We start from the raw sequence: 27245 nt of genomic DNA, 5'->3' as shown, positions 1-27245 counted from the left end.
CACATTTTAAGCTGTGTATGCAGGCAAGGCACACGACGATCCCACATGGATCCTGAACCAGAGGATCGGACCCCCAGAACTTAAGAGGACTCCTAAGTAGAGCTGTGGGAAAGGGTGCTCAGTGGACAATGGAAGCCTGCCAGCTTGCAGTCTCAGCTAACTGACTTCTGTGTTGGGCTTGCAAACATACACGTGCAGGAGGAGGCAGGGGCTCTAACACAGACACGTACATTAGTGAGCACAGGAGTGTGGGATCTCCTTAAATTGTATTTACCTGAAATGAAACGCAGCATGTGAATACTGAACACATTTTAAAACACAAACCTCAAGCATCATAGGCCCCAGCGCATCCTTGTCGATGACGCCCTGCCCTGTGGACGACACGTCCGACTTCTGCACTTCATCTATGTTGGCAGCTGCTGCTTTCTCTGCAACAGACAGAAAAGCAAGTTAAACTGGTGCTGTTCCGAGGGAAGATAACAGCAAACTCTCCAGCAGGGCCAGATGTGTCTATAAATGAGTTAGAGTACATCCCCACTGCCCCTGGAACAGAGGAATGTCTGGAAGGAGAAGCTAGCTGTTACCTTCTACCTCCACCCCATGTACATCAGAACTCCTTTCAGGCTTCTGAGAAAATGAATTTAGAGGTTTCGTGCTGGTCTCTAGCAGGCATTTTAAAAACCTAGATTATGAAACTGTAGTATACTATGGCACAATTAGTTTCTATTCAGTAGTCTGCTGCTCAGAGTTCCATAGCATAATTAGGGACACATCCTCCACATTGGAGGAAGAATAACAGAAGCCTTGACCTAACTTGTTCAAAGGACTTAATGACTTAAAGCAGGGGAGGAGGCGTCCCCCTCAGGTGCTTGGGGAACGCCAATGGCTGAGCTTTGACTCTACAGGGGCACTGGACAGCGCCCTCCTAGGTTTAAATTCCCAGGGCTGAAGACACCAACAGCATGAGACCACTTTGTAAAAAGTGCACGGGAGAAAAGATGTGGGGCTATCAATACATGTGTAAATGAGTTCCTTCAAGGATGGTAAAGTCAGTTTACAGCATAACATACATAGCCACACCTGCCAGAAAACAACACAAAAGCAGTGTCAATTACTTGTAAACTGAATAAATTACATCCTTGTTTACGCTGCATATTTTCATTATAACTAAATGCAAAAAATAAAAGTCCAAACCAATAAACTAAAACTCTAGTTAGCATTCATAATCAACTTGCTTTTTCATAAATGTAATAACTTTTTTTTTTGTAAAAACAATTTCATATAGCATTTTGGAAATCTCTTAAATCCACATTTATGGAAGCTAAAAATAAGTAGAAAATACGGAGGTCCTCCCTGTCTAGCCGCTCCCAATGGGAAGTCTTCATGATGTCGGTTTGCCAGCAGAGAGAAGGTGACTGGGTAGGCCAAGTTCTACTCCACTATTAGGTCAGAGCAAACCACCCAAAGGCCTGTTTCAGTGTCTGCCACTGAGCACCACAGCGTGTGCCAACGTCAAAACAAACAACACGTAAAACACACTTTAGAAACCACCAAGCTGCTTGGTTAGGTTAGATGGCTCAGCAAGTAAAGGCAGGGGCTGTCATGCCTAATGCCTTGAGTTTGCTATCTGGGACTCACATGGCAGGAGAGCACCAACTCCCACAATGCTGTCTTCTGAGCTCCATCCTTCCCCATGGACACACACAAAACAAATACAAATGTAACAAATGATTTCCTTTTTTTGGTTTTTGGTTTTTCGAGACAGGGTTTCTCTGTGTAGCTTTGCTCCTTTCCTGGATCTCGCTTTGTAGACCAGGCTGACCTCGAACTCACAGAGATCCGCCTGCCTCTGCCTCCCGAGTGCTGGGATTAAAGGCGTGCACCACCACTGCCTGGCATAACAAAGGATTTTAAACACACCAAAACAAAAACCCAGGACTGGGCCTGCCTCTCCAGACAGCTGGACCACCTTCCTGACTCACCCTCCCAGATAGAGATGTGGCTTGGTGGCCTCTCTAACTGCATGCTGTGGGTGTCACTGGTAGCATCTTTTGCTCCCTTCCCTGCTAACTCCCTAGAGCTGTCTGCACAGACTTTGTTGTCCTCAGAGCAGGAAGCATCCCTCTTCTCCTGTCGCAGGACAGAGGACTAGCTCTGTCACTTACGTATCACACTCTCTCCGCCCTGCTATGTAAACCCTAAACAAACACACACAGTTGTACTTGGTGTTTAGCCAGTATCCCCACTCTTCTGTCTACAGCTACAGGATCAGGACCTGAGCCCTCACATCCTTTACCTACGTCTCAGGGAATACTCTGCTCAAGTGCCGTCCTCTCCTCTGTAGTGCTGACCCTGTGTGCTGTCCTGTGCGTAGCCCCTCTCCCCCAGTGGGCCGACTCCTATACCCATCACCGCCTTATGGAGGCCCCTGTATGCTTCAGACATTAAGTTTCCATGCTTCATTAGTCCTAGAGCTCAAAACTCGGGCCAAGGCCTCCCTATGCATCCTTCCTCAGTTCCCTCTCCAGGGTGGAGAGCATAGGTGCTGTGACCCTTGCTTGGGATGAGTACACTGCGGCCTTTCCTGTCCTCCTCGCCGTCTGTGGGGTGTATTCTCCTACCAGCGATGGCCTCCCTAGAAGGTCTCAGACTAGGGAACGTGGGTACACTTGGAAGACCTGCCTTGCCATGAGAGCCTGATAGACATCTAGAGCAGTGGTTCTCAACCTTCCTAATGCTGTGACCCTTTAATATAGTCCTCATGGTATGGTGACCCCCAACAATAAAATTATTTTTATAGCTACTTCATAACTGAAATTTTGTTACTGTTATGAATTGCAATATAAATAGCTGTGTTTTCTGGTGGTCTTAGGCAACCCCTGTGAAAGGGTCATCTGACCCCCCAAGGGGTCGTGACCCACAGGTTGAGAACTACTGTTTTAGATTATTATCTGTATATTCTTGCCTCCTTTGGTTCACAAAACAGAAAACTGTCCCAACAGGATGCTGCCCCACTGGAAGGCTTTCCCATTTGAAGAGAGATTTATCAGAAAGAGGACTACATCTGTATTCTCAATGGCTAGCACTGTAGGCTAAGAATTCACTAAGTATTGATGCCTAGCTGACAAATTAGGAGTTTCCCTGGTACTAATTCCCAGAACATCAAGAATAAGTGAATTAGAAGGTTGATGGGAATAGGAAATTATTTTCCCCTTTGTTTCCCTAACCCTTCAGGGTACCAGCAGAAGACTGGGAAGAGAGGAGACAGGCAGAGCTAAGGATTATGGGTTTCTGGAGATCACCTGTCTTGACATAGAAATTTCAATGCAGCCCTACTCCCACAGGCCATTCTTCCACTGTTAAATCTCTCTACTTTATTCCTTTTAAATGATGGACCTACCTGAGTCTGGCATGCAGTTTAGTTGTAAAATGTGAGGCTCTGGGTTAAAGGAGGGAAGGAGAGAAGGAGGTGGAGAGGGACACCTGACTGAAGTTAATGTTGGGGGCAATGAGAGATGAGGCAACAGCTACCCAGTGAAGGGGAACACTGTCCCTATCACTGACAGCTCTCTCTATGAGGTCAGCCTGTGCTCTTAACTGTGAATCGTTCTCTCCAGCCCTTAAAAAGTTTTAATCTTAAAAACACAGTATTTGCTCCCTAAACACAATAAAATAATACTACTTGAACTTAAGATTACAGAAATTAGTGTCAAGAAAATAACCCTCAAATCTATGTTACCATGAATGTTAGGTACTTTTCTCACTGTTGTGAGGAAAATACTTGACAAGAAAGGAAAGATGACTTTAGCTCACAAATGGAAGGTCGGTGCACATGGACAGAGGACAGTGGTAAGAACCACAGATGTAATGGTGGAGCCTGAGGCAGCTGGCCACATTCCACAGTTAGGGAGATTGAGTGCGGGTGCTCAGCTTCTTTCTCCTGCTTGCTAGAAAACCTAATCCTACTGTCATATAAGGTTCTGATATCACAAAAGGAGTGAACTATTGCCTTCTGTGGGGTCTGCACTATTGTTGCTTTAAGGGTCAAATAACATATCTTAGTGATAGCTGTCTGTGAATGCAACTACACTATGAGTTACGTATCTAAAGGATATGATGCACCTCTGAGGAAGTAAATTCATCGACTAGCAGTTTTGTGTAATTTGTACAGCTTTCCTGATAACTCAGTTAGGCAGTTACCTCCAACATTTCTATAAACCTCATGCCTGCATGTTGTAAATGTTACAGTTACAGCAACATGCTCAGGAAGGGCATTTTATACCTTTAGGAAAAGACACAGAGATACAAGGAATCAAGAGCAGGTCAGCACAGAAGTTTGTTTTTTTGAAATTATCAGATATAACAAGGGCCAGGAGATGACATAGCTCTGATAATGTCTGTGTAGGAGACTTCTGGAAACCTTGGATAAAATTAAGTATTACCCAGAAAAATCTGTTTACAATAACAAAATATGCTGTGTTATCTCCTTATAATAATAAACATTTAAAAGGAAAAAGGCAGCAGGTGATTCTAGTATCAGAGCATGAGCATTCTACCTCAGTGCATACAGCAAGTGCGATGTTACCTCTGGGCTGCATTCAGCAGTCTCTGACAAGTGAGTGGGTGAAGTGTGGAGAACCACCCTCTGGCCAAGAGCTCACACTGCCACCAGGAGGGCAAAATAGGTGTCATTCAACAGAACTGGAAAACGGAGAGCTGAGCTGCAGGGAACCGGTTTTAGTTCAGAGAAGAAAGGAATGACTGGATGCTGCTGAACGCGTTTTGTGTGTGTTAAGACTGGGTTGCATTCTGCAGGATGTGCACGTGGTGGGTGCCATCAGGCTACCAGAAGTCTCAGGCAGGCCTTGAACCCATTCCTGCCCCTCCCTCCACAGGTCTTCTCTGTGCAGCCTTGACTGTCCTGGAACTTGCTCTGTAGTCCAGGCTGGCCTTGAACTCACAGAAATCCTCCTGCCTCTGCCTCCCAAGGCTGGGATTAAAGGTGTGCGCCACCACTGCCTGCCCCAAAACCAATATTCTTAAGTGTTGTCAAATGATCTAGAGTTCTAGTAAGTGGTGAACAAAAACGAAACAGTAATTTCCCCAGGAGGCTAAAGTTCTGTTAGCGAACCATGTGACTGGAAAGAAGCCCCAGTAGGTGTCAGAGAAATGGCAAGGGAAGTTACGCTGAGGGAACTTTTCACTGCTCGCCAGCAGATAAATAAAGCCAGCACCCAAGACCCCAGCCTCTCATGAGAGTGTTGGGAACACACTCATTTTCTAGACAATGTGCGATGTGTTGTTCAGTTCTGCACTGATTTTATGATTGGGCCACTTCTTAATAGGAAAATGAAAATAATCAATACTGTGAAGTGATACAAAACACCCAGAAACATGGCTTTACTGACCCGACTGGAATTAAATTTCAACTGGTCCTGAATTTACAGTATTTGGATACTTTAGTTCAATGTTCAGTTCAGCCTTGAAACAAGAGGAGCAAAAGAGGTAGGGAGGAAGAAGCAGAGGATGGAGGGGAGGGGAGAGGAAATGGGGGGAAGCTGGAGGAGAGAGGAGAAGGAGGTGTCCTCTCAGACAAAGTGCAGTAAACTGGACATATGCTGTATCTCGACAGCGCAGTGATGAGCATGCTGTTTGTATGAATCATGCAAACATAAGCTTCAATCCCTAGATATTTATACTTCTGTAAGTACAGCATTACTATACTAGAACATACCATTTAATATTTTTAAATTAGGCAGTTTGCTCAGCGGTCATGAACTATATTTAGTTTTCTATATTTTGCATCCATTAACTATAAAAATACATTGTTATAAAAATATCCTTTGGTTGTTGAGGCACCAGTGGAAGTCTGGGTCCAGATTTCACATGATCACAACCTTACGCAATCTCATCCTAACACTGGAGAGTCCTCTCTGTGCTATGAGTTCATCATGTCTCCCTGCTGTGCCTTAGCCATGACAGTCACTCTTTTTAGATAAAGATGTGACCTGAGAGAATAACAACAAAGGCCATAGAAGGCCATATTCTCTCCTTTTCTTCTCTGCTCTCCAAAAGATTTCTGAAAATCATGAACGAGCTGCTGCTTAGCAGCTGTTTCACAAATGCCGAACCCTGGCTGGAGAACCCTTCCACACCCTGTTCCAGCGCCTGTTCACTACTCCTGTCCTCCTGGGTGGCTGCTACGGGACATCCGCCCTCTCCCTCCTCCATCTGCCTGCACTCCAGAAATCCAATACCAATTAATTAGATTTCCAGTTTCAAAGCAAAGAACAAATCCCATCTCTTCAGGGACTGTGTTAAGATGAGTCATACCACAAACTGGGGAAAATCATTAATATTAAATTCCATATTTTTCATAAGTAATTATTACCCGTGCTTTCTCTGAGAACAAAAGAAAAGGTGGGGCATTTGATCTCTAGAAATAATAATAATAATAATAGTACCGGGAAAATATGTCTTTGAAGTGGCTGGATTAAATTGCTCTTTATCACTGCCATGTAAAGGCATAAATTTGAAAGTAAAATTCCAGTTTTCTGGTGAGAACAGCAATAAACCAGAAATAGAGCCTAGCCAAAAAATAATAATTTATTTTTAAAGAAAGCATATATGAGATATTTGGGAATTATGAAATGGTTTTGTTAAAGACCTTTACACATTCCTCTATGGTCTCTGGTAGTGTACCGGTGCTTATACATTAGTTTTGTGCATTTGTTTATTAGCCAAGCATACTAAGAACATAAAAGCTCAGTCTTTCCACAAAACACTGCCAGAATACTGGCCCTCCCTTCATGGGGAGGGCAGGAATGGCTTGGATGGCTAGCCACAGGACAGTTCTAACTCCAGCAGAGAGGTGGCAGCCATCAGGGACTGCTTAGAAGCCTAGGTGCTACTTTATACCTACCCATCACGGGGACAGGGACAGGGTGGTACAATTTCATGGTACCGAGAAGCCAATGTTCACTCTTTGTCTCCCTCCCTCCCTCCCTCCCTCCCTCCCTCCCTCCCTCCCTCCCTTCCTTTCAAGTGAAATAATCTAAAGAGGCTGTAGAAAGCTTATGGACATTAGCTGTAAAAAGACAGAATTCCACAAACAGTACCCATTCTGTGAAAATGTTGTCTGCTGAAAGATAATCCGCAGACATTTACACATACAGAAACATTTCTGTGGAGATCCACCCTTGACGTGAAAGCCAATTAAAAGTTTCAATGACTTTCACGTTAGGCCAAGCATGAAGGTAACTGCTTTTACTGAATCCAAGTTATTTAAAGCATCAGAATCTTTGGCTAAAATGAACCAGACACATTGTACAGGTTTTATAATTAATTCCACTGCTTTAAAGTGAGTAGAAGCACTCACTCAGAAATCTATCAATTGTTCAGTGGACTGATGTCAAACAGGCATCTAATCACCTCCATAGCAACCCTAAGATTCTCCTGGGAACACACACAGTTTCCACCTTGTGTTCCATTAAGACCCGGCTGGCCTCAGATTAAGTGACTCCAAATCAGGAGGCAGTACAACCTGTGTGACCCATGCAGAAGAAAGACGTCGTGGAAACAGTGACAGGCAGTGTCTGGCCAAGCACTCTAGATTAAATAGTACAAGAAAAGTTAGGCAGCATCTCAAAGGTTCTAGAAGGTAAATGAGAGAATTATGCATCTGCACCCAACTAAAATTAGAAAAGCTGCCATATGGCTCTGGGAAGCCAGCAGCACATTCTTATTCATTAGGAAGCATTCTGCTAACATAAAAACACAAGGCCCTTCCTGTGCTCTCCAAATGTGTTTATCTTTTCAACATTAATGCACTATATATCATCGCGCTCTGAAATCTCCTGCCGTGCATATTAAAAAACATGCAGCTGCACTTTCTTTAGTAGTGGGAGGAACCTAAGCCCCAACTTGCCTCCCTCACTTCTGACATTGAGCTTCTACTACTTAGCGTATCACGATTTCCCTTCTGTACAAACCCAACAAACTCAACCAATTCCAAGGCCATTTCAGCCAACCACATCCTCTGACACCATCTTCAGAGAAAGGGGGCTTACTTGGTTTCACTTCTGTCTTTGTTAGGGTTTCTATTGCTGAGACAAAACACCATGACAAAAAAGCAAGTTGGGGAGGAAAGGGTTCATTTGGCTTACACTCACACATTGTAGTCCATCACTGAAGGAAGCCAGGACAGGAACTCAAGCAGGGCAGGGACCTGGAGGTAGGAGCTGATGCAGAGGCCATGGAGGGGTGCTGCTTACTGGCTTGCTCTCATGGCTTGTTCAGACTGTTTTCTTATAGAATCCAAGACCACCACCAGCCCAGGGATGGCACCATCCACAATCACTAATTAAGAAAATGCCACACAGGCTTGCTGAGAGCCTAACATTATGAAGGCATTTTCTCAACTCTGGTTCCCTCCTCTCTGATCACTACGTTTTGTGTCAGGTTAGTATAAAGCCAGCTAGCACAATGCCTTTCAGGACAGTATAGCACACTTAAGGAGGACTCAGGGTAAGACTGGCTAGAACCCGCCTGGGTCCCCAAGAGCTCCATCCACTCTCCTATAACCACAGGAAACTTTTAATTATCACTTCACACACCACCTGTCGGGATTCACGGACAGGTAAATGGACACTGGGTCATCTTTCATTGGAAGTCATATGAGCGTTCAGCATTTGCTCAGTTAGATAAGTTACATTCCTGTGCTGCACTGGTCATCACAGAAGGAAAAAGGAAACCACACTGGTACTGAAAGCCCAGACCTGATGCCCTAGGAGTTCTGCAAGGGACTTATGGAAACGACTTATTTCAAGTAATCTGAGACTAGGGAGATGGCTCAGCACCATCAGCACTAAGCTTGCTGACTTAAGTCTGAGCCCTGGGACCACATGGTGGAAAGACAGACTCCTACAAGTTGTCCTCTGACTTACACATGTGTGCCTGGCACATGCTTACACACACACACACACACACACACACACACACACACACACACACACGTGGTGATATTTTGTTTGTGCTCTAACAAAGTTTGCCTGGAGATCAAAGTGCAAAGCTAGTCACTAGAGGTTGGCAGTGGTGGCACACACCTTTAATGCCAGCACTTGGGAGGAGGAAACAGGAAGTGATAAGGCAGGGTGGAGACTGGCACCCCGCCCCTTCAGCCTGAGGATTCCTAGAGGTTAGAAGTCTTTGTAGTGGCTGCTGCTCTGCTTTTCTGATCTTTCAGCTTTCAACCTGATGTCTGATTCCGAGTTTTTATTAAGACCAATAGATTTGTGCTACACACACCTACACCCACACATGCACTCAAAATTAAAAAAAATGTAATTAGTGGAGGCTTTAAGAGCTATCTCAACAAGAAACAGAAGAATAATTTTTTTTTAAAAGGATAAAAGGGCAGGGTGAAATTGGATGAAGGGACATAGAAAAAAAGCAGCCTCTCAAAAGACCAAATTTCAAACACAAACTTCCTTCCTTAAAAATGTTTACTTTCTTTAAAATACACTCACTACTGGTTGCTTTTCTAGAGGACTCAGGTTCAATTCCCAGAACCCATTGAGTGGCTCACAAACAACTCTAGCTCTAGGAGATCGGACGCCCTCTTCTGGCCTCTCAGGGAACTGCACAAACATGGTGCAGATACATACACAGGCAAAAAACCCATACATAAAGGGGAAAAAAAATAAATTACACATGCTTACTCAAAAGCTTCTCCTAAACAGGTAATACTATGGTCACAATATCTCTGTTGAAAGACAGAAATTACATAAAAAGTTATTTCTAAAATTTTGAGAAAGACAGGCCTAGGGGCATGCAAACATTTGTTCAAATCATTGTCCTGCTCATCACCATGGAAAACCCCTCACTAGGAATGTTGTTTTCCACTCTGCTCCATAGCAGGCCTGCCCCCAGCACCTTCTCTGACGAACACCTCCCTTTGCAGAAGGCTTCATTTCAACAACTTTGAGCCTCTTGGTTTTGCTATCCTGGTGGCTACCCCACCCCAGTGCTCTACTCATCCCAGGCCCTTCTTCCACTCCACGGCACATAGTAAGTGCTCAACAATACTGTGATAATACTGAATGGTTCACAGCAGGGGCTGAGTTGAATTCAAACTAGCCAGGATCTGCAGACCCAGCAAAAATGTATTTTGCAAAGCTATCCTGTGTACTAGCTAGATGGTGTGTATGTGGAGACCGAGTTTTGGAATCACAGTGAGTAGAGACAGAAAGGCAGCCCATCGATGGCACTTAGGACAGATGACTCCTAAGGCTGCAGGGCCACTGGGAAAAGCACTCCTAAGGAAGGAAATGCTCCAGAGGTCGCCCTACAGTGACAGTTTCAGAGGTTGAGAGATCCCATCAAACCGATTGCATTGATCCAGATTCTCACCTGGGAAGCCACAATATCTAAGAAAGTGATTTAGGCATCACAGGCTTCTTACTGGAACACAGACTTTCCTAGTCACACCAGCTCTTAAGGAAATAAGCCTGGGGCTATGGGATGTGCTCTAGAGTAGACTGCTTAGAACACGGGACCCCAGATTTAATCCCCAGAACAAAAAGGTGGGGGAGGGAGGGAGTGAGACTTTTTTTAGTTTAACAGAGTGTTATTTTTTGCTGGGAATCTAGTGTTAAAACCAACGTTACCAGTTTCTTGCCCTTCCCAAAGCTGGAGGAGGTTTGGGCCCTAGCAACAGTCATGCATGAGAACTATCAAGTACAGTGGTTCTCAACCTGTGGGTCACACCCCCTTTGGGGATCTCCTAAGACCACCAGAAAACACAAATTTTTACATTACGATTCATAACAGTAGCAGAATTACAGTTATGAAGTAGCAACAACAATGATGTCATGGTTGGGGGTCAGCCCAGTACAAGGAACGGTACTCAAGGGCTGCAGCATTAGGAAGGCTCTAGCAGGTCTGTTTAGCTAGAGGAAGGGCTCACCAAGCCCTGGAGAGGATGCTCAACTCAGGGTGTAGATCCACAGACAACAGTAAAGTTGGGCTCCATGAAGAGTCCGTAAAGCCACCGAGAAGGAAAACAGGACGTAAGGAAAGAGGGCTGGCTAGTCCGTTTCCGTCACCTGGCACAGGGTCCACTCTTCAGGAAGCACTCAAAGTCTCCATTCTGGGGCCTCAGATCACCCAACTGAAGCCACTGCCAGGGGGACCTCCCTGGGCACTGGGGGCCTGAGCACCACCTTGGCACCCAACCCTCAGTTGCCTTTGGGGCCATCCCCTCAAGGAGCCCCACAGCTTCCGGCTCCTGACTCAGACCAGCCTACTTTTCTCTCCTGTCTTCTCCACCAGGGCACCTCTCTAGTCTCTCTCTACAGCACCACACTGGATTCCATTCCAGAGACTGCTTCCCTCGCTGGGTGCCAACAATACCGCAGGGCTGTCACTCCCATCTCTTCTGCTTTTTGCTGCCCATTCCAGGCTCTCTCACCCCAGCCTTGAGCATCCACGGGAGGACCTCACTACTAAGTGAGTTAAAAAAGCAGGTGTTCCCAATTTAAAGCCCCCTATGCAGAAAAGCTGATAATTAAGCACAAAATCATCCAATTTGGAGAACTAAAACATCAAATTACATCAAGTCATGTCATCTGAGCAAGCACACACTGACAAGAGAATGGATTGGCCACTCAGTGAGCCAACTAAGCAGTCTCATGTACCATAGCAAAGGCAAGGTTTCCGGACTAAGTCTAGAGCTCCTCAGAAAGGAGCTCAGAGGGCCAGGGTTCATAGACTCTACTCCAGGGTCACAGGTCACACAGTGCAGGAGGGGCTTTCCTCTAGGAAAATCTCATACATTGTAGCTCGGGCTAACTCTGAACTCCACCTGAGAGAGTAGGGATTACAGGTTCAAGTCGCCACAATTAGTTTTCCAGAAACTCTTACAAAGCACCTAAGTCTTTCATATCTTCAGTAGCCAGGAATCTGGTTCTATCTGGTTCACCTCAGCAAGGTGGTCACCAAGACAAAAAACAAGAACCTATACAAACGTAGTGCCTAACTGAGATGTGAGAGTGGGTGGAGTTCATAGCCTAGTGACTTGTCCAGTGAATGCCAAGTTGCCTCCATGGAGGGCTCACTATCTTGTATGCTTCCTTTCTCTCTGGTTCATAAAAAAGTTTGTTTTTGGGGTGGGGTGGAATGGAGGGATATGTTGCTGTATTTCAGCAGGGTCTTACTGTGAAGCTCTTGCAGGCTTGGAATTCACCATTTAGCCCAGGCTGTCCTCCAACTCACAGCCATCCACTTGGCTCTGCCTCCCGAGTGCTGGGATTAAGGGTGTGCACCACCATGCTCAGCTAGCGAAGATTTAAGAAACAACCACCTGTTAGGAACCACTCATGAGAAGGAGGCTACCTAACATGTGGCAGGCAGGCAGACAGACAAGTATAGACAAATGATATGACAAAAGAATTTACATCCTCATCACAGAGGAACACAGCTTAGAAAACTCCACGTTTATTCTTCTGAAAGAAAGGAGGGATGAAAAGTGTGTAATCCTGGCAGCTGAACAGTGAAAAGGTGTTTTACTTTTTTTTGCCTCAAAAAAATTGTATTATTTATTTAATTTGTATGTATGTATGTGTGGAAGTCGGGGGCAGTTTGTGGGGTTGGTTCTCTCCTTCCACCACGTGGGTTTTGGGGATCAAACTCGGTTTTGGTGAATTGGGAATGAATGAGGCTTAGTAGCAAGTCTTTACTCGATGTCTCTCCAGCCCTACCTACCACCTGCTTTGTATTCATGGGCTTTGAGAAGCATACTCACACTGTGGTTGCAGAGAACAGCACTACATTGAACAAGAGACGAGGGAAACAGTGTGGAGAGGAAAGATGGGAAGCAGCATGGACATAATGTCCGAATGGGTCTTCTGGATGCCCCTTAACCACTGCCAGTGCACCCCACGCCATGGACATCCGGGGAAGAAGAACTCCTGCTAAGGCTTCAGCAGTAAGACAACAGGGCACACGGGATCAGGGGCGACCCTTCTTACAGCATGAGCTCTTTCCTGTAACTGACAAGGGAGGGCAGCGACCAAGTCATCAGCAAATGCCCACAACTATTGAAAGCAGCAGGCACTTTACAATTCACAACTGTACAAAGCAAGTAAGTGGCCAGCTTGACTTGGAGACTGCCATGTTTCAACCAGGTGGCAGAAGCAGAGAGGACTTGCTGGTACCTGCATATTTCAGAGCCCAGAAAACTACAGGCAAAGAGGTTGCCACAATTTGCCCGCTGAGGTCAAATGAAATTAAGGTCCTTTACAAAGGTTCCTGAATTAAGGTCATTACTGCTTTACTACAACTGTATCCTTCCCTTCCCTTCCCTTCCCTTCCCTCTCCTCTCCTCTCCTCTCCTCTCCTCTCCTCTCCTCTCCTCTCCTCTCCTCTCCTCTCCTCCCCTCCCCTCCCCTCCCCTCCCCTCCCCTCCCCTCCCCTTCCCTTTCCTTTCTTTTTTTTTTCTGAGACAGGGTTTCTCTGTGCAGCTTTGGTGCCTTTCCTGGAACTCACACTGTAGCCCAGGCTGGCCTTGAACTCCCAGCTTGCAGGATAGTTGAGGCAGACAACGTGGCTGAAGATAGACAGGGTGGAAACAGACCAGTTGGGAGAGGCCCCGTGGGAGCAGGAGGCAGTCTTTCTCGGACGTTTCCAGCCTAGACTGCAGGAGGTGCTGGGCTCCTATCCTTCTCGTTCACCTGACTCTCGAAACCACACACTGTCTCAGATAGGCTTCTTCAAAATGTGCTGTTTGTTGTTGTCTTTTTAAATTACATTAGTGAACACTGTGCTTTGGAGAAAAGAGAACAGAGGTAGTTGTCAGCTCTGAATCGCCAAGGAAAATATTTGGTTGCACATAGGGTTTCCCCAAGAGCAAGTTAGTACCTGACCTCAATCTTTTCTAGCTTACCATAATGCTGTAAGGCGCTGCTGACGCAGCAAAGCAACCCCTAATCGCCTGCAAAACATCCCTGCTCCACAGGGGCGTTGTCAGGCTTCATGAAATAATGCATGTGGACACTCTGGGCTCTACAGAAGACAGGTGTCAAGCAGTACTATCCTGCATGGATGATTACAAACAGTCTCCAAAGGAGCTGTTCATAAGCTACAAATAAAAAGAAACTCCCAAAACATAAAGATAAAAATTTATGGCAAAATTTGAAACTGTTCAGGCTTAAAAATAGAATGGACAGATTATTAATTCTATGCCACAGAGGATGTAGACATGTTTCTTCTAGAGGGAATGAATATTACATACCCCATGATAAGATAGAAACTGAATCAGGAGCATATTTTATCAGAATTATTTTGAGATACTACTATTATTATAATATCTCTATAGTTTTTCTATGAATAAATCTAAAGCCAAAGTCAGTAAAACAGTAACTTGTCTTTTCTTTAGTTATCAATAGTAATCTTGAATATATAAATTTGTTCCAGCGAATACTGGGACAATACAGGAGTACTTCACTTTGGACATCATAGGGAACCTGTGGGCGTGGGTTCTCTCCTACCACGTGGTCCTGGGAACTCAGGCTATCCAACAAGAGCTTTGACCTGCTCAGCTGTATCACTAGCCCAGAAGTTCCTTTTTAAAACATTACAGTAATGTTGCTTTTGAGTAATGTCATTTGTCTTAGATGGGGAAAACCCTGTCCCTTTTCCTCTGGACAAGTCTAATCAAAATCTCCTTCAACCGTCCAATGGAGTGGGCTTGGCTACAGTTCCAACATGGAGGGATCGGTGCCACTGTCTTCCTTGGATGGGGACATAGCATTTTTGATTCAACTGGTACCATTTCCTTCAGGAAATTAAAAAAAAAAAAAAAAAAAACAAGCTGGTTTCCCTCTGCACTTCCCTAACAAGGCTGAGGGTACTTGCTATGCCATGTGGAAGCCATCTAGTTGAATCCAGACAGGTTCAAGGTCTGTCAAGTCGTAGAACCAGACACTGGTTCTCCATCTTTGATCCCCCCACCCCCGCCACAACTGCTAACCATGTAAACACCCAAGAAAAGGGAGGGATGCTATCCATTCTGGAAAACAACAGACAGGTTTCTTTATGTGGGCTGGGCTGGCTCAAAGAACATTAAATCCAATCACACAAATCAGCTGTGGAATTTGATTTTGTAATTTCCATTACAAAAAAGTACTATTTCCTACTTTTGGAGGACTCACGTATTGAATAGTAGGAGAACAAAACTCAAAATGAATAAGGCTTTGTCTGAGCATACTGCTACAGTTAAGGTGAGCATTAAAACAGAGTGAGCAAACTACCGGTTACCGTGTCAGGAACACATGAACACAGAAAACTGACCATTTGTGTTAGCTGCAGTACTCATTCATGAATACTTTCTTTGTTTAGCTGGCAGAGCTAGTTGGCTGAACAGCTGAGTGTAAGAAACAGCACTGACCAGGATGCTGACTTGTCTTTTCTTTAGTTATCAATGGGCAGACTCATTACCTTAGATCTCTAACAAGAATTATTTCATCAGGGAGAGAAAAGGACAAGGCTGGTTACTTCGCTAATAATAAACTTCCATAAGTGTACCAGAACAACATATATACCCCAGCATGCTAACAGGCTCCATCCAATGAGTTCTCTGAAAGTGTAGCAGTTCAAAAAAAAAAAATTTTGGAAACTAAAATGTGAAGGCTAAATAAGAAGTAATGATCTCTTCTGTTACCCTCTCTCGATAAATTCAACTGCTGAGGAAATCAGACTTACATGTCTCAAAAATTCAGACTAAAATCCTACTTTAATAAAGAGTAATTTGTTAAATTCCCTAAGTTAAACTCATAAATTATGGACTTAGAAAAATGCATGCAGCCTCACTTAACTATAAAGGTTAATGTAAGCAATGAGGTACAGGACCCCTCCTTTCTGAGAAAAGCTTAAGCCACTAAATCAAGAGTGAAACAGGAACCCACAGGTGCCTAGCTCTTTCATCATGTGTATTCTAAGAGGGAAGCTGGGAACATCTTTGAAATCTTGATCTTCAAGAGTTGGTTTTAGGCTCCATGGACACTACTGAAAGGTTGATGCAGAGGACATGGAATAGGGGCTAGTACCACTGTTGTCTTCTAGGAAGGAGAGCTGAGGACACGGGAGAAGAAGGGCATGCAGCTTGACTAGTTCAGGATAAAAGAAGAAAATGGGGTGGGGCATTTAAAGGAAATGATAATCTGGTAATGCTGCTAAAGACTCACGAGAAAGGGAAGTAACTGAGGAGGTCATGGAGGCACATCTGGGGCTGTACACAGAATCCACACACAATCCCCACCCCTCCACCCAGAACATCATTTTAAGAAACAAACAAACAATTAAACTGTTCATAATTGGTATACTTATATTGAAATAGCTCCGTCATGTCTTACAGGCTGAGAATAGACAGTAAACACATTATTGCCTATTATACTGAATAGACAAATATCAGAGATAAAATTGCCAAGCTTTGGAAACACTAAGGTGGGGATTCTAAACTTCAATGTCCATTGTAGTCGGGTAATGTGGATATATACTTCATTACTAAAAGACAAAACACCATACCCTCAGATTGCAGAGGCTTCCTCCACACTCCCAAGGCCCAAAGAACTCCCAGGAAATAAGCCCAAGTTGCCTTCGAAAACAGATTGCCCTTTCTTCTAATTCTTCATGTAACCTAAGACGTACTGGGAGTCTCCTTCAGTAGGACCCCAGGAAAGAAAGCTGGGCATGGTGGTGCATGCCTGTAATGCCAGCAACTTGGGAGGCCCACAGGAGTATTGTGGGTTTAAGGCCAGCCTGGGGCTACACAGTGAGTTCCAGGCCAGCCAAAGCTACATAACAGAACCTTGTCTCAACCCCACCCCTCTGAAAAATTAAAAACAAACAGAGAAAGAAACAACCTAAGAAAATGGGGAGGAGGGAGGGGGGCAGAGCACTGAGAAAGTTACAGTTGGTGAGTCTTTACAGGAGGTGGAGGCCCACAGACAGGTCTACTGAGATAAAAAGAAGTACACTGGGAGTTTCGGAAGAGGAAAGACAGCATGTAGACCAAGGCCAGACAGCACTTCACTTACATTTCAGAGGACATCTGAAGAGGAACTCACGGCAAGGCCTGAAGACTGCCTCAAGTCTGGCTTTTCCTTCTCATGTTACACGTTAAATCTTCCTTTCTTTCTCACTAGGGGTAGCAATGTTTGGACAACTACAAAAGAGTTGAGCATTTGCTTGAGGACCCGGCCCATCGGAACCTTAATTTGGTGCATGTGATGGACTAAAGGATGAGGAATTTCCCAGGAGGGCAGTAGCTGGCCTAACCTGAAGACATGTCATTAGTCCAGGAGTGCAGGCCTGCTGCTGTCAGGACTATCAGTACCCATGGCTGGTCTCCATGTTGATCACATCCCAGGTCTGGACCTTACCACCACTTGCCCTTCTGAAGAGAGTCTCAACTAGTGCTGTGTGACAAGTGGAAGCCCAGATGGAACCAAAAGCAGGGCAGAAAGAAGCCATTTCTCGGGCCTCTCTGGAATGCCAGAACACTTCTTCCTAGGAACTACAAGGATGTGCTGATGAATTAGCCTCTTTCATGCCCACGACTCTATAATAAACATCAGGAAGCGGATCCACTTTTGAGGGTACAAAGGTTCTTTCGAACACTGATAAAGTGGAGGCCCACAGGCTCACACCTAGACTTGACATAGCAGGAAGAGTGGTTGTTGGAAACTCAGCAATGCTTCTGAAACAGTGTGCGTCTTGCCTATATCTGTATTCTATCTGTACATACTTATTCCTCAGATAATGATGGACGCTCAAGGTAGAAGCCTTATTGGTGATAACAGACTCTAGGGATAGGTCCAGGAATAATCTAATCATTCATAAATCCCCAAAAAACAAAACAAACAACAACAACAAACCCACTGCATTGTTTTGTTGGAAAATACCTTCTGTTTCAAACTATTAGTTAGAAATAAATATTAGGAAGAAAGTTTTTAGGCTGAAGACTGCCAGCGAGTTAAGAAAGTACAAGAGAAAGGAAAAGAGACTCACCAATTCAATCAGACATGTTATTACTTTCATACAGTCTAAGAAACAAACACACTTCATTTCTTTTGATTTCTGCTAATTTAAGCTCCCTAATATTATTATTTCAAACAAAAGTCCCTCTATTTTCCTTTCCTGATCTGACATAAAATATCTTCAAACTGAAGATGGTCTGTCAAAGGAAAAGGATTTTAAGGTGGTAAGCTTAATTCAGAATGGTTTAGAATGATCATGTAAATTATGAAAGCTCTAACCCCCCATCAGATGTAATAATTATAACATTTGGTATCTTACAAAATGCAGGGACCTGCACGCGTCTGTCTGTATAGACAGGCATAAACAAGGAACCACTGCTGTACGAGAGAGAGTCTCTTCAGGCCTCGGAAAAGTCCAGCCCTGGCCATAACTGAGAAGGCAGTATTTGTTTCATTTTTGTTTATCTATACAAGACAAAATGTCTCACTTGTGCAGTGATCAGGTGCAGCAGAATGCTAACCTGACTGAGGTGCTCAGATTGGCAGTCCTGAAGAGGAGACTGTCTTTTGGACAAAATGGCAAAAGAGAGAAACACAGGCACAGAAAGGCATCATTTCATGCTGTAACAGATACTGAAAATTTAAGCATCGATACCTGAAATCTCACCACGCCATTTTCTAGGTGGCGCTTTAAAAGTTACTGCACATTATGGTCTGGTAGACAGTGACCCTTGGACCTCACATGCAGTCTTTTGGCCAATAAGGCAATGACTACTGGGGTGGTCACAGTGATTGTCAGCAAAGTCTGCACTGTCCCCAGTCTATTTCCTGAAATATGCCTTCTGATAAGGCCAGGCCTGCTCTGAGTCTGCACTAGTAAGATGGACAGATAGGAACGAGGAGACGACAGAACTCCAGCCTGACACAGTTCCTTCATAACTAACGGAATAAAACAAACACTCTAAAACAAGCTTAGAATGCAACTTTTTTTTCAGCTAAATATCAGCAAGTCCCCATGCCTCCCACACACAGCCTTCTGCTTCTTGGGATTTTTCTAATAGTATGTGTGTGTATGTTCTTGTGTCTTATTTGAAAACCTGACCTGCCTTGAACACGTATACCATCCCTTAAAACAGAGATCTGTAAGAAATATTCCTCTAAGTAATTGAAGCATCCTAAGCAACAGCTGATTCCACACTTACCCAATTCACTCAGAACAACTTCCTCCAAGTGGCAGACAAAACCACAAGAACAGAGCTGGATGACGGGCTCACTATCCTTCACTGCAGACACAGGCGTGGGAACCGGGTAGAGATCCAGAATCTGAGTCCTAGTTTTCTCTTCTCTGCGTAGCTTTAGACAAGTATAGCCCTAACCCCGAGTCTGTGTCCTGGAAGCCTGAGAGACTAAGCAGACTCCCTCTACGGGGGCATTGTACAGATGAAGTGAGACAAGGAGTGCACAGAGCTGTGCCTAGGACAAAGTAAGCCCTCTGCCAGTATGGCCTCCCACCTCTGTGGTGGGTATTGTGTTCCCTGAAATATTGTGTGTTCCCCGAAATAAACATATCTGGGGTCAGAGAACAGACAGCCACTAGAACAAAGCCAAAAATGGTGGCTAGAAAATGGGGAGAGTAAGCCCTAACAGAAGTTGGGCGGTGGTGGTGCACGCCTTTAATCCCAGCACTTGGGAGGCAGAGCCAGGTGGATCTCTGAGTTCAAGGCCACTGTAGAAACAGCTAAGCATGGTGACCACGCCTTTAATCCCAAGGAGTGTGGGCAGAAAGAGAAAAGTATATAAGGCGTGAGGACCAGGAATTAAAGGAGAAAAAGCATGCAGTTAGTTAAGCATTTGGTTTGTTAAGTGTTCAGGCTTTGGAGCAACACCGTTCAGCTGAGAGCCATTAGGATGAGGACTCAGAAGTTTCCAGCCTGAGGAAACAGGATCACCTGAGGAACTAGCAAGGTGAGATAGCTGTGGCTTGTTCTGCTTCTCTGATCTTCCAGCATTCACTCCAATAACTGGCTTCGGGTTTGTTCTTATTAATAAAACCTGTTAAGATTCATGCTACACACCTCAATGGTGGCAGCTGGCCTTTACCTAGACAGGCAGTTAGAGAATTTCCACCGGGTGGTGGTGGCGTACGCCTTTAATCCCAGCACTCGGGAGGCAGAGGCAGGCAGATCTCTGTGAGTTTGAGACCAGCCTGGTCTACAAAGTGAGTTCCAGGAAAGGTCCAAAGCTACACAGAGAAACCCTGTCTCAAACAAACAAACAAAAAAAAAAAAAAAAAAAAAGAGAGAGAGAGAGAATTTCCATCTAGGATAAAGATGGACCTCCATTTCACAGGGTACAAAACCCATGTAATTAGAGGAAGAGGCTCTCTTTAGTACAAGTATAAAAGTTGGTTATTTACACAGGATGAGAAAAGAAACAGCAGTTCATCACTAAAGCTTTGACAACTTGAACATGTCTTCTGAGGCCTCTGTAGATAGTTATCTGAAACACTTACGAAAGTGTTTCCTGATTGAAATGTGGCTTGTTTCTAGAACAGCCTGCAACGCCACATTGGTGGGGGCCTGTGTCAGTGGAGGCCCTGCTGCTTAAGCACCATCATTGGCAAGGAGGCAGGGAGTTGTTTTTTGTAAGGTCATGAAAGTATCTCTTGATGATGTATCTTATTTTAGTGATCAATTGTGCCAAAATTTTCAATATCTCTATGTCCTCTAAATATAAATGGTCACACCGAGTGCTGTGTTACCTGGAGAACCCTGATAGCTAGGTCTACCCCATTTCCCACCTCCCCGGCCACATGTCTGTGCTTTCCTTCTGAAAGGCCTCATCACATTCCTCTCTCCCCCAAACCTGCTGCAAGCACATCCTGCTAGGATCCACTCAGCACATGGCCAGAGACGACATGACAAGTGGAGCCATGACAGGGAACACCACTGCACCTTTGCTTTAGGCTCCTTTTGAAACCACAGAGAAATAAGAATGCTTGGAAGGCAGAGCAACAGTGCTCAGGTGAGTGATGCAAGAGACGCTAAGCACCTATCAGCAGCGGAGCATCTGGAGAGACAGGACAATAACCTTGTCTTATTGACTAGATGCTCACTGGAGAGTAAAGGCACCCGCTAGGGCGGCAGAGGGAAGGACACCCAGGAACCCAGGCTCCAGGTGTGACGTCCCGGAAGCACTACAGGCAGTAGTGCCTCCTCAGCCTCTGAGGCTCATGCCCTTGAGTACACTGAGAGAAGCCTGCAGACCTGTGAAAGCACATAGAACCTGGAATCATCATCAAAATCCATTCTCAATCATGTAAGTAAAACCACCTCTATTCACATAGCACTAACTCCTGCGAATCTGGGTTTGGCTGGTTTTGGAATTCTCTATGGAACACTATTTTCTCTCCAAAAAAAAAAGGGGAAAAGTTTCAAAGATGACCATGACCACGATTCTCAGAGGCAGGTGCTGGGACACAGTAGAGAGTTCACAAGCCTTGCAATTACGAAGAAACTGTGGTCTGAATTCTCCGTTGTCCCTTTCGGTTTGAAGCCCCCAATCTGCTCAGTGTTTGGGGTATCAGTCTCACTAACAACACACAGGGAAGACACCAAGCCTGAAGGGGACCACAGTTGGAGGTAACACTTACACTGAGCAGAGACAGTAGGTTTCCCCAGAAAGAAAGAGGGAACAAAGAACTGTATGTTTGAATGTTCCTATAACAGTCTTTTATATTGTAAATAAAAATATATCATTAGGGCCTGGAGAGATGACCCAGCAGTTCAGAGCACTGTTCTTATAGGGTGAAAAGAGTGAGGAAGAGGAGGAGGAGGAGGGGGAGGGGAGTGCATGGAGAACAGAGGAAGAGAGAAGGGTTGTGGGATGCTGGTCAACAAATGCGCAGCCCCCAGAGAGAAGGTGCTGTGCAGCAGGAGGGAGGCACAGAAGAGCCCATGGTGCTCTAAGTGAGGATGGGGGCATGCAGGTTGGATCCGAGACACTCGGCTATCGTGAGCATAACTCCCTTTGGCAGAGGATTCATCAGTAAGGCAAGAATGCAGGACACAGTGAGAAGGCCATCGTCAGAAAACAGTAGAACCTGAATTGGTCTTGGACCTCTCAGGCTGAGAGATCTCCATAACTGCTTATTAGCAGTAAGGCTAACTGCACTCACAAAGAACCTGGTAGGCAAAAGAGCTGCTTTTGTGTCTCACTCCGTCAGGCTTTTCTCTCCTGCTTGTGAGTGGTGGGTGTATGAGCATCCACATGAGTGTGGAGGCCACAGGAATAAAGTGCACTTCTCACCTTTAGTCCCTGGAGACAGTGTCTTTCACTGGGCCTGGAGCTGAACTGGTGGCCAGCAAACCCCAAACACTCTTATCTCTAGCACCTCAACACTGTTGGGGTTACAGGCATAACCACATCTGGCTTTTTACATCAGTCAGGTGCTACATAGCAAATATTCCTATCTACTGAGCTTTTCTCCAGGCTCCTATCAGTATTTTTTAACATGTCTATAATGTATTCAAAACAACCTCTCCTAATTTAGTTGCATGCACATACTATTATATGTATGTCTATACACTGTGTGTGTGTGTGTGTGTGTGTGTGTGTGTGTGTGTGTGTGTGTGTGTATTTGTTTGTTTAGGGCTTATGGGCTTATATTTTCATTTCTAACTAAAAAGCCAAAGAACACCTGCATTAATTCCCTTGCTGGGAGTGATATAAAGTGGTATGGTCTGGAAGTAGCCCTTTCCCTAGGACTCAGGAGGCAGAAGCAGGCAGATCTCTCAAAGTTCCAGGGCGGCTAGGGTTGCACAGTAAGTACCTGTGTAAACACACACACACACACACACACACACACACACACACACACACACACAACTTTGCAGTGACATTTATTTTCCCATGGGCAGTCTTTGCTCCTATCAGACTCTAAGCCCATGATAGAGGCGGCCCCACCCTTCCAGACACTCAGCAAAAAGAGACATTCACATCTAACTGACACTATGAATGGGCAAGTTTGACTCAGGACGACGCACCGAGGGTAACAATTGTGAGAGCATGCACAAAACTCAAGGACTTCATGCAAAATGAAATAAATCTGTCACAGAAAGTCAAGTAATTATTATTCTACTTACAGGATGTGCCTAGAGTAGAAAATTCACAGAAGGTAAGTACTGCTAATGGCCGTACAATGATGTGAATTTACTTACTGTCATTAAACTATATACTTAAAAGTGGTCACTATGATAGCACATATACTTATTATAATAAAAAGATCAAATTAAAAGCAATTCTTAGGGGAAGTTAATTGGTATCTAGAGTCTCTAATCAATAAGTATTAAGAGAAGTACAGTTCTTGTAATACGCTCAAACACCTCCAAGGTCTTAGAAAACCTGAAACCCAAGTGACTCAACATCTGAACTACTGATAATAGAGACTCTGGAGTAAGATCTGGATTGAAAAAGGAAACCCAACAATTGTGATCTCAAAGGGTAAAACCACCAAAGGTAAATTTTCAGTATACCTTACACCCATGGAAAGAACAGGTTATGTGAGTCTCATTTTCCAGGAACAAAGTTGGAGTTAAAAAAAAACAAAGCACTATTATTGTTTCTCTAAACTTATTACCTTAAAAACACTTTTGGGGGCAGCAAAAAGGAGTTCCAGTGCCTAACAGAAATGCTCAGTCATTAGTAAGAAGCGAGCATCTTCTAAGCAGAAGGGAGTGAAATGCTTCAGAGAAAACAAGTCATGGGGGAGATAAGGACCGAGGTGATGGGGCCCATCCTTCCACCCCTAAAACCAGAGATGAGCCCATGCCGTCTAAAACCAGTGTGGTCGCCACAGACTCCCAGCAGTTTATGCAAGGAAAAGCTTCCAGAAGGAACTCTTCAGGAGGGGAGTGGCTTCTCTCACCACCCTCTGATGTCAGCTGTGCTTCCACCCTGCACTTCAGAACATCCTCTCGGCGGTCCAGTCCAGCTGCCCCAACCACTGGGCAGGCATGATGCTAAGTTATCTGACCACACAGATATTCTGTGCTGTAGTGGGGTAGTTCTTACTTTGAAAATGCTCTCTTGGAAAGTAAGTTCAACATTATTAATCCTTGTAAAATGCAATTTCACAATGGAATATGACCCTTTGACCCACAGGATGATTATAGTCACACATATACTCAGCCCAAACAATAAGGGGTAACAAGAGTATAGACACAAAGAAAGTGGAATTTATATTCATTGCTGGTGAAATTGTGAAATGCTGTAGCTGCTATGGAAAGCACTATGGCTTCCTTAAAGAATTACAAATAGAATTATCATGCATATACAGTCAGAATAATTGAAATAGTATCTTAAAGAGACATCCGCACACTCATGCCCACCGCAGCATCACAACTCTAAGATATGGCAGCAGCTCCCATGTCCATGCCCAAGTGAGCAGCTAAGATAGTCCTGCCGTGCAGATACTGAGCATATGCCCATGATCCCAGCTGCAAGAAGGGGCGGCAGGACACTGACAAGAGTGAGGCCTGCTTGGGCCTCACAATGATCTCAAGTCAGATCCTGTCTTAGAATAAACCAAAGACTGGGTATGTAGCTCAGCAGAGTGTCTGCCTCACATATGAAAAGTCATAGGGTGGAGCCATAGTTTCATCAAGGAAAAAAATGACATATACAAACAGCAGAACATTGTCTGTCCTTAGAAACAAGGAAATCCTGTCACACATCTTAACACAAATGACTTTGAAGACAGTATGTTAGGTGAAATACGCTGCGTGGTTGCACTTACAATAGGCATCTAAAACAGTCTAACTTCAACGGACAGAACACACGGAATTCTCTGACAGAGGCTAGGGAGGGAGGAAACCTCAGGTGAAGGCTGTTCAGCAGGTCCTGAGCTGCATTCCTGCCCCAGAAAACGAGTCTGCAGACTGCTGTAAAAGCACCTCCACTGTCAACACCACTACCAGGAACACCCACAGTTTCTTAAGACAGAAAATGTATGTGAAATGCTCCTCTTCCATTTGTCTCCCCACCAAAATGTCTCCTGGGAGCACCAGTTAAAACAGTTGTCATCACTGCTGGACAAGTCATCTCCTTTCAGTATGAAAGACGACAATCACATCCCCTCTCGTTCTAAGAGAACAGCACGGTGTAGAGCAACAGTGTTCTCACCTGCTAAAAAGGAACAAAAGTCCATACACTTAAGAAGAAAATGTACTTTAAGCTAAACATACCAAAGTGGTAAGGAAAAGAGCACTGGGTTATTTGAGGCCTCATCACCCCTTTCTCCTATACTTAAATCACTATATACATAGCTGATAATATTTGGCTATTGCTGGTATTAATTCATTGAATAGTATGTATGCCAATGAATTACAATGCAATTTGAAATTCTCATTCTCCTTACATTAGCATATCCAAAATAGTTAGCGTATTTTCAAAAAACTGCATCTTAAGCCTGGCATGGTGGCACACAGTTTTAATCCCAGCACTCTGCAGGCAGAGGTAGGTGGACTACTATGAGTTCAAGGCCAGCCTGGTCTACACAATAAGTTCCAGGCTAGCCAGGGCCACATAATGATACTCTGTCTCAAACTAACAAACAGCAAACAAAATCAAATGTAAACATTCATTTATTTATTTATTTATTTATTTATTCATTTATTTGACAAGGCTTGGCTATGTAGCCCAAGTTGGCCTCCAACTTGTGACCTTCCTGCCTGCCTATGCCTATCGTGTAAACTTAATCATTAAAATATAGACATTCCTGAAAAAAATAGTAGATGTTAGTATTAATATCTATAGAGCACTAATATTAAGTATGAATCTCCTATCATGTATTAGAAACTAATATGAAATGTCTACTTTAAACAAATAGTTCAAATAAATTAAAGATCACAACATAGTTATGAAACATTTCTTTTTCTAGCATTTCAAAATATACTCTAGTTGATAAGCTGGTTAATAATGAGGGTTCCATGGCTAAACTTGTCAGGAGTCTAAGGAAGTTTTAGCAGTTTGTCTTATATTGTTTTTAAAAGACACAAATTTGCTTCTAAGAGGAAATCTAAAATACTTAAATATTTGTCATGTAAAGCTGAAATTGGTAATACTTGTACAAGAATGAAGGCACTCAAATCCTGAAATTTATAGCCAATGAAATCATCACCTAAGGCATCAGAATAATTGGACAAATACTTATTTCACATAAACCACAACAAACATTACACTTAAGACTATGACAGATGCCACCAAGAAATTAGGTCAACCACCCAACTTGAAGAAAAAAAAGAGAGGAAACAAATCCAAGTAAGTAAGACCGCACAGAAATGGCAGGAGCTGTCGACGTGGGCGAGCTTATCTTGTTTAGGTGATTAATACAGCTTTATGTAAATTTGAAAATGAACAGTAGGACAGAATCAGGGAACAGGTAGTCCAGGTAGGGAGGAAAGAGTATCAAAACCCACAAGGCATGAGCTCCTGCTGGTCTGGAGAACTGCTCTTAGGGCAGCACTCTGTTGAAATGCAAGGAAGCCACCAGGCAAGCTGGCCACACTGCTCAGACCTGGGCTCCAGGATCTTGGAGAAGGCTTCCACGGTCACTTATACTCTGTTCAGTCACTGTGCTCCAAAATACAGTGATGCAAAACTCCAGCTAACGCCTACTGAAGGTTAGCAGCAAGGGAAGGAGAAGCAAGCATTTCAGGCAGAAAGAAGACTAGGGGCCAGTCTGCACATGGGCCTGGGGATGTATAAGGGGCTGGCTAGAGGCAGATGGCAGAGCTACTTGTGCTGTGTAATGGCTCTGAGCTCAACTCTTGCCATTGCTACACTGACAGTCCGCGGGGTCACAGCAGAATGACCAGTCTGGATCACTGGGTGGGCAGGGGAGTTAGGGAATGACCTCCTCCCTGGTGTACAATGGTGATGTCTCTATTCTCAGCTCAGGCAACAGAAGCAACAGGAATGGATGCCATACTGATTCAGCTCCTTGATGGGCACATCAAAGCTGTGGTGGCTCAGAACTGAGAAGAGGGCTGGCAACAAGGAGGCTAAGCCAACATTCTTCTTTCTATGTGTGCCTATAATTCCCACATCAAGTCATTAGTGACAAATCAAATGTAAGTTAAAGAAAAATCTAAGATTTCACATTTTTTAAAAAAAGATTTATTATTATGTATACAGTGTTCTGTTTGTATG

General features: G+C 44.3%; 1 protein-coding gene across 1 annotated transcript in view; it reads right to left on the bottom strand.

Annotated features, from left to right (window-relative positions):
* The window catches only part of Ncoa2 (nuclear receptor coactivator 2), a 245191-nt gene that overhangs the window by 45398 nt on the left and 172548 nt on the right, over nt 1–27245 (bottom strand). The window contains exon 5 of the mRNA XM_036178914.1: nt 325–428. Within this exon, the coding sequence (XP_036034807.1) occupies nt 325–428 (104 nt within the window). The remainder of the gene's footprint in view (nt 1–324; nt 429–27245) is intronic.

This window comes from Onychomys torridus, chromosome 2, assembly GCF_903995425.1.
Source record: "Onychomys torridus chromosome 2, mOncTor1.1, whole genome shotgun sequence".
NCBI classification, from domain to species: domain Eukaryota; kingdom Metazoa; phylum Chordata; class Mammalia; order Rodentia; family Cricetidae; genus Onychomys; species Onychomys torridus.
The sequence above is the reverse complement of the archived record's forward strand: the minus strand, read 5'-3'. Positions and strand labels throughout refer to the sequence as shown.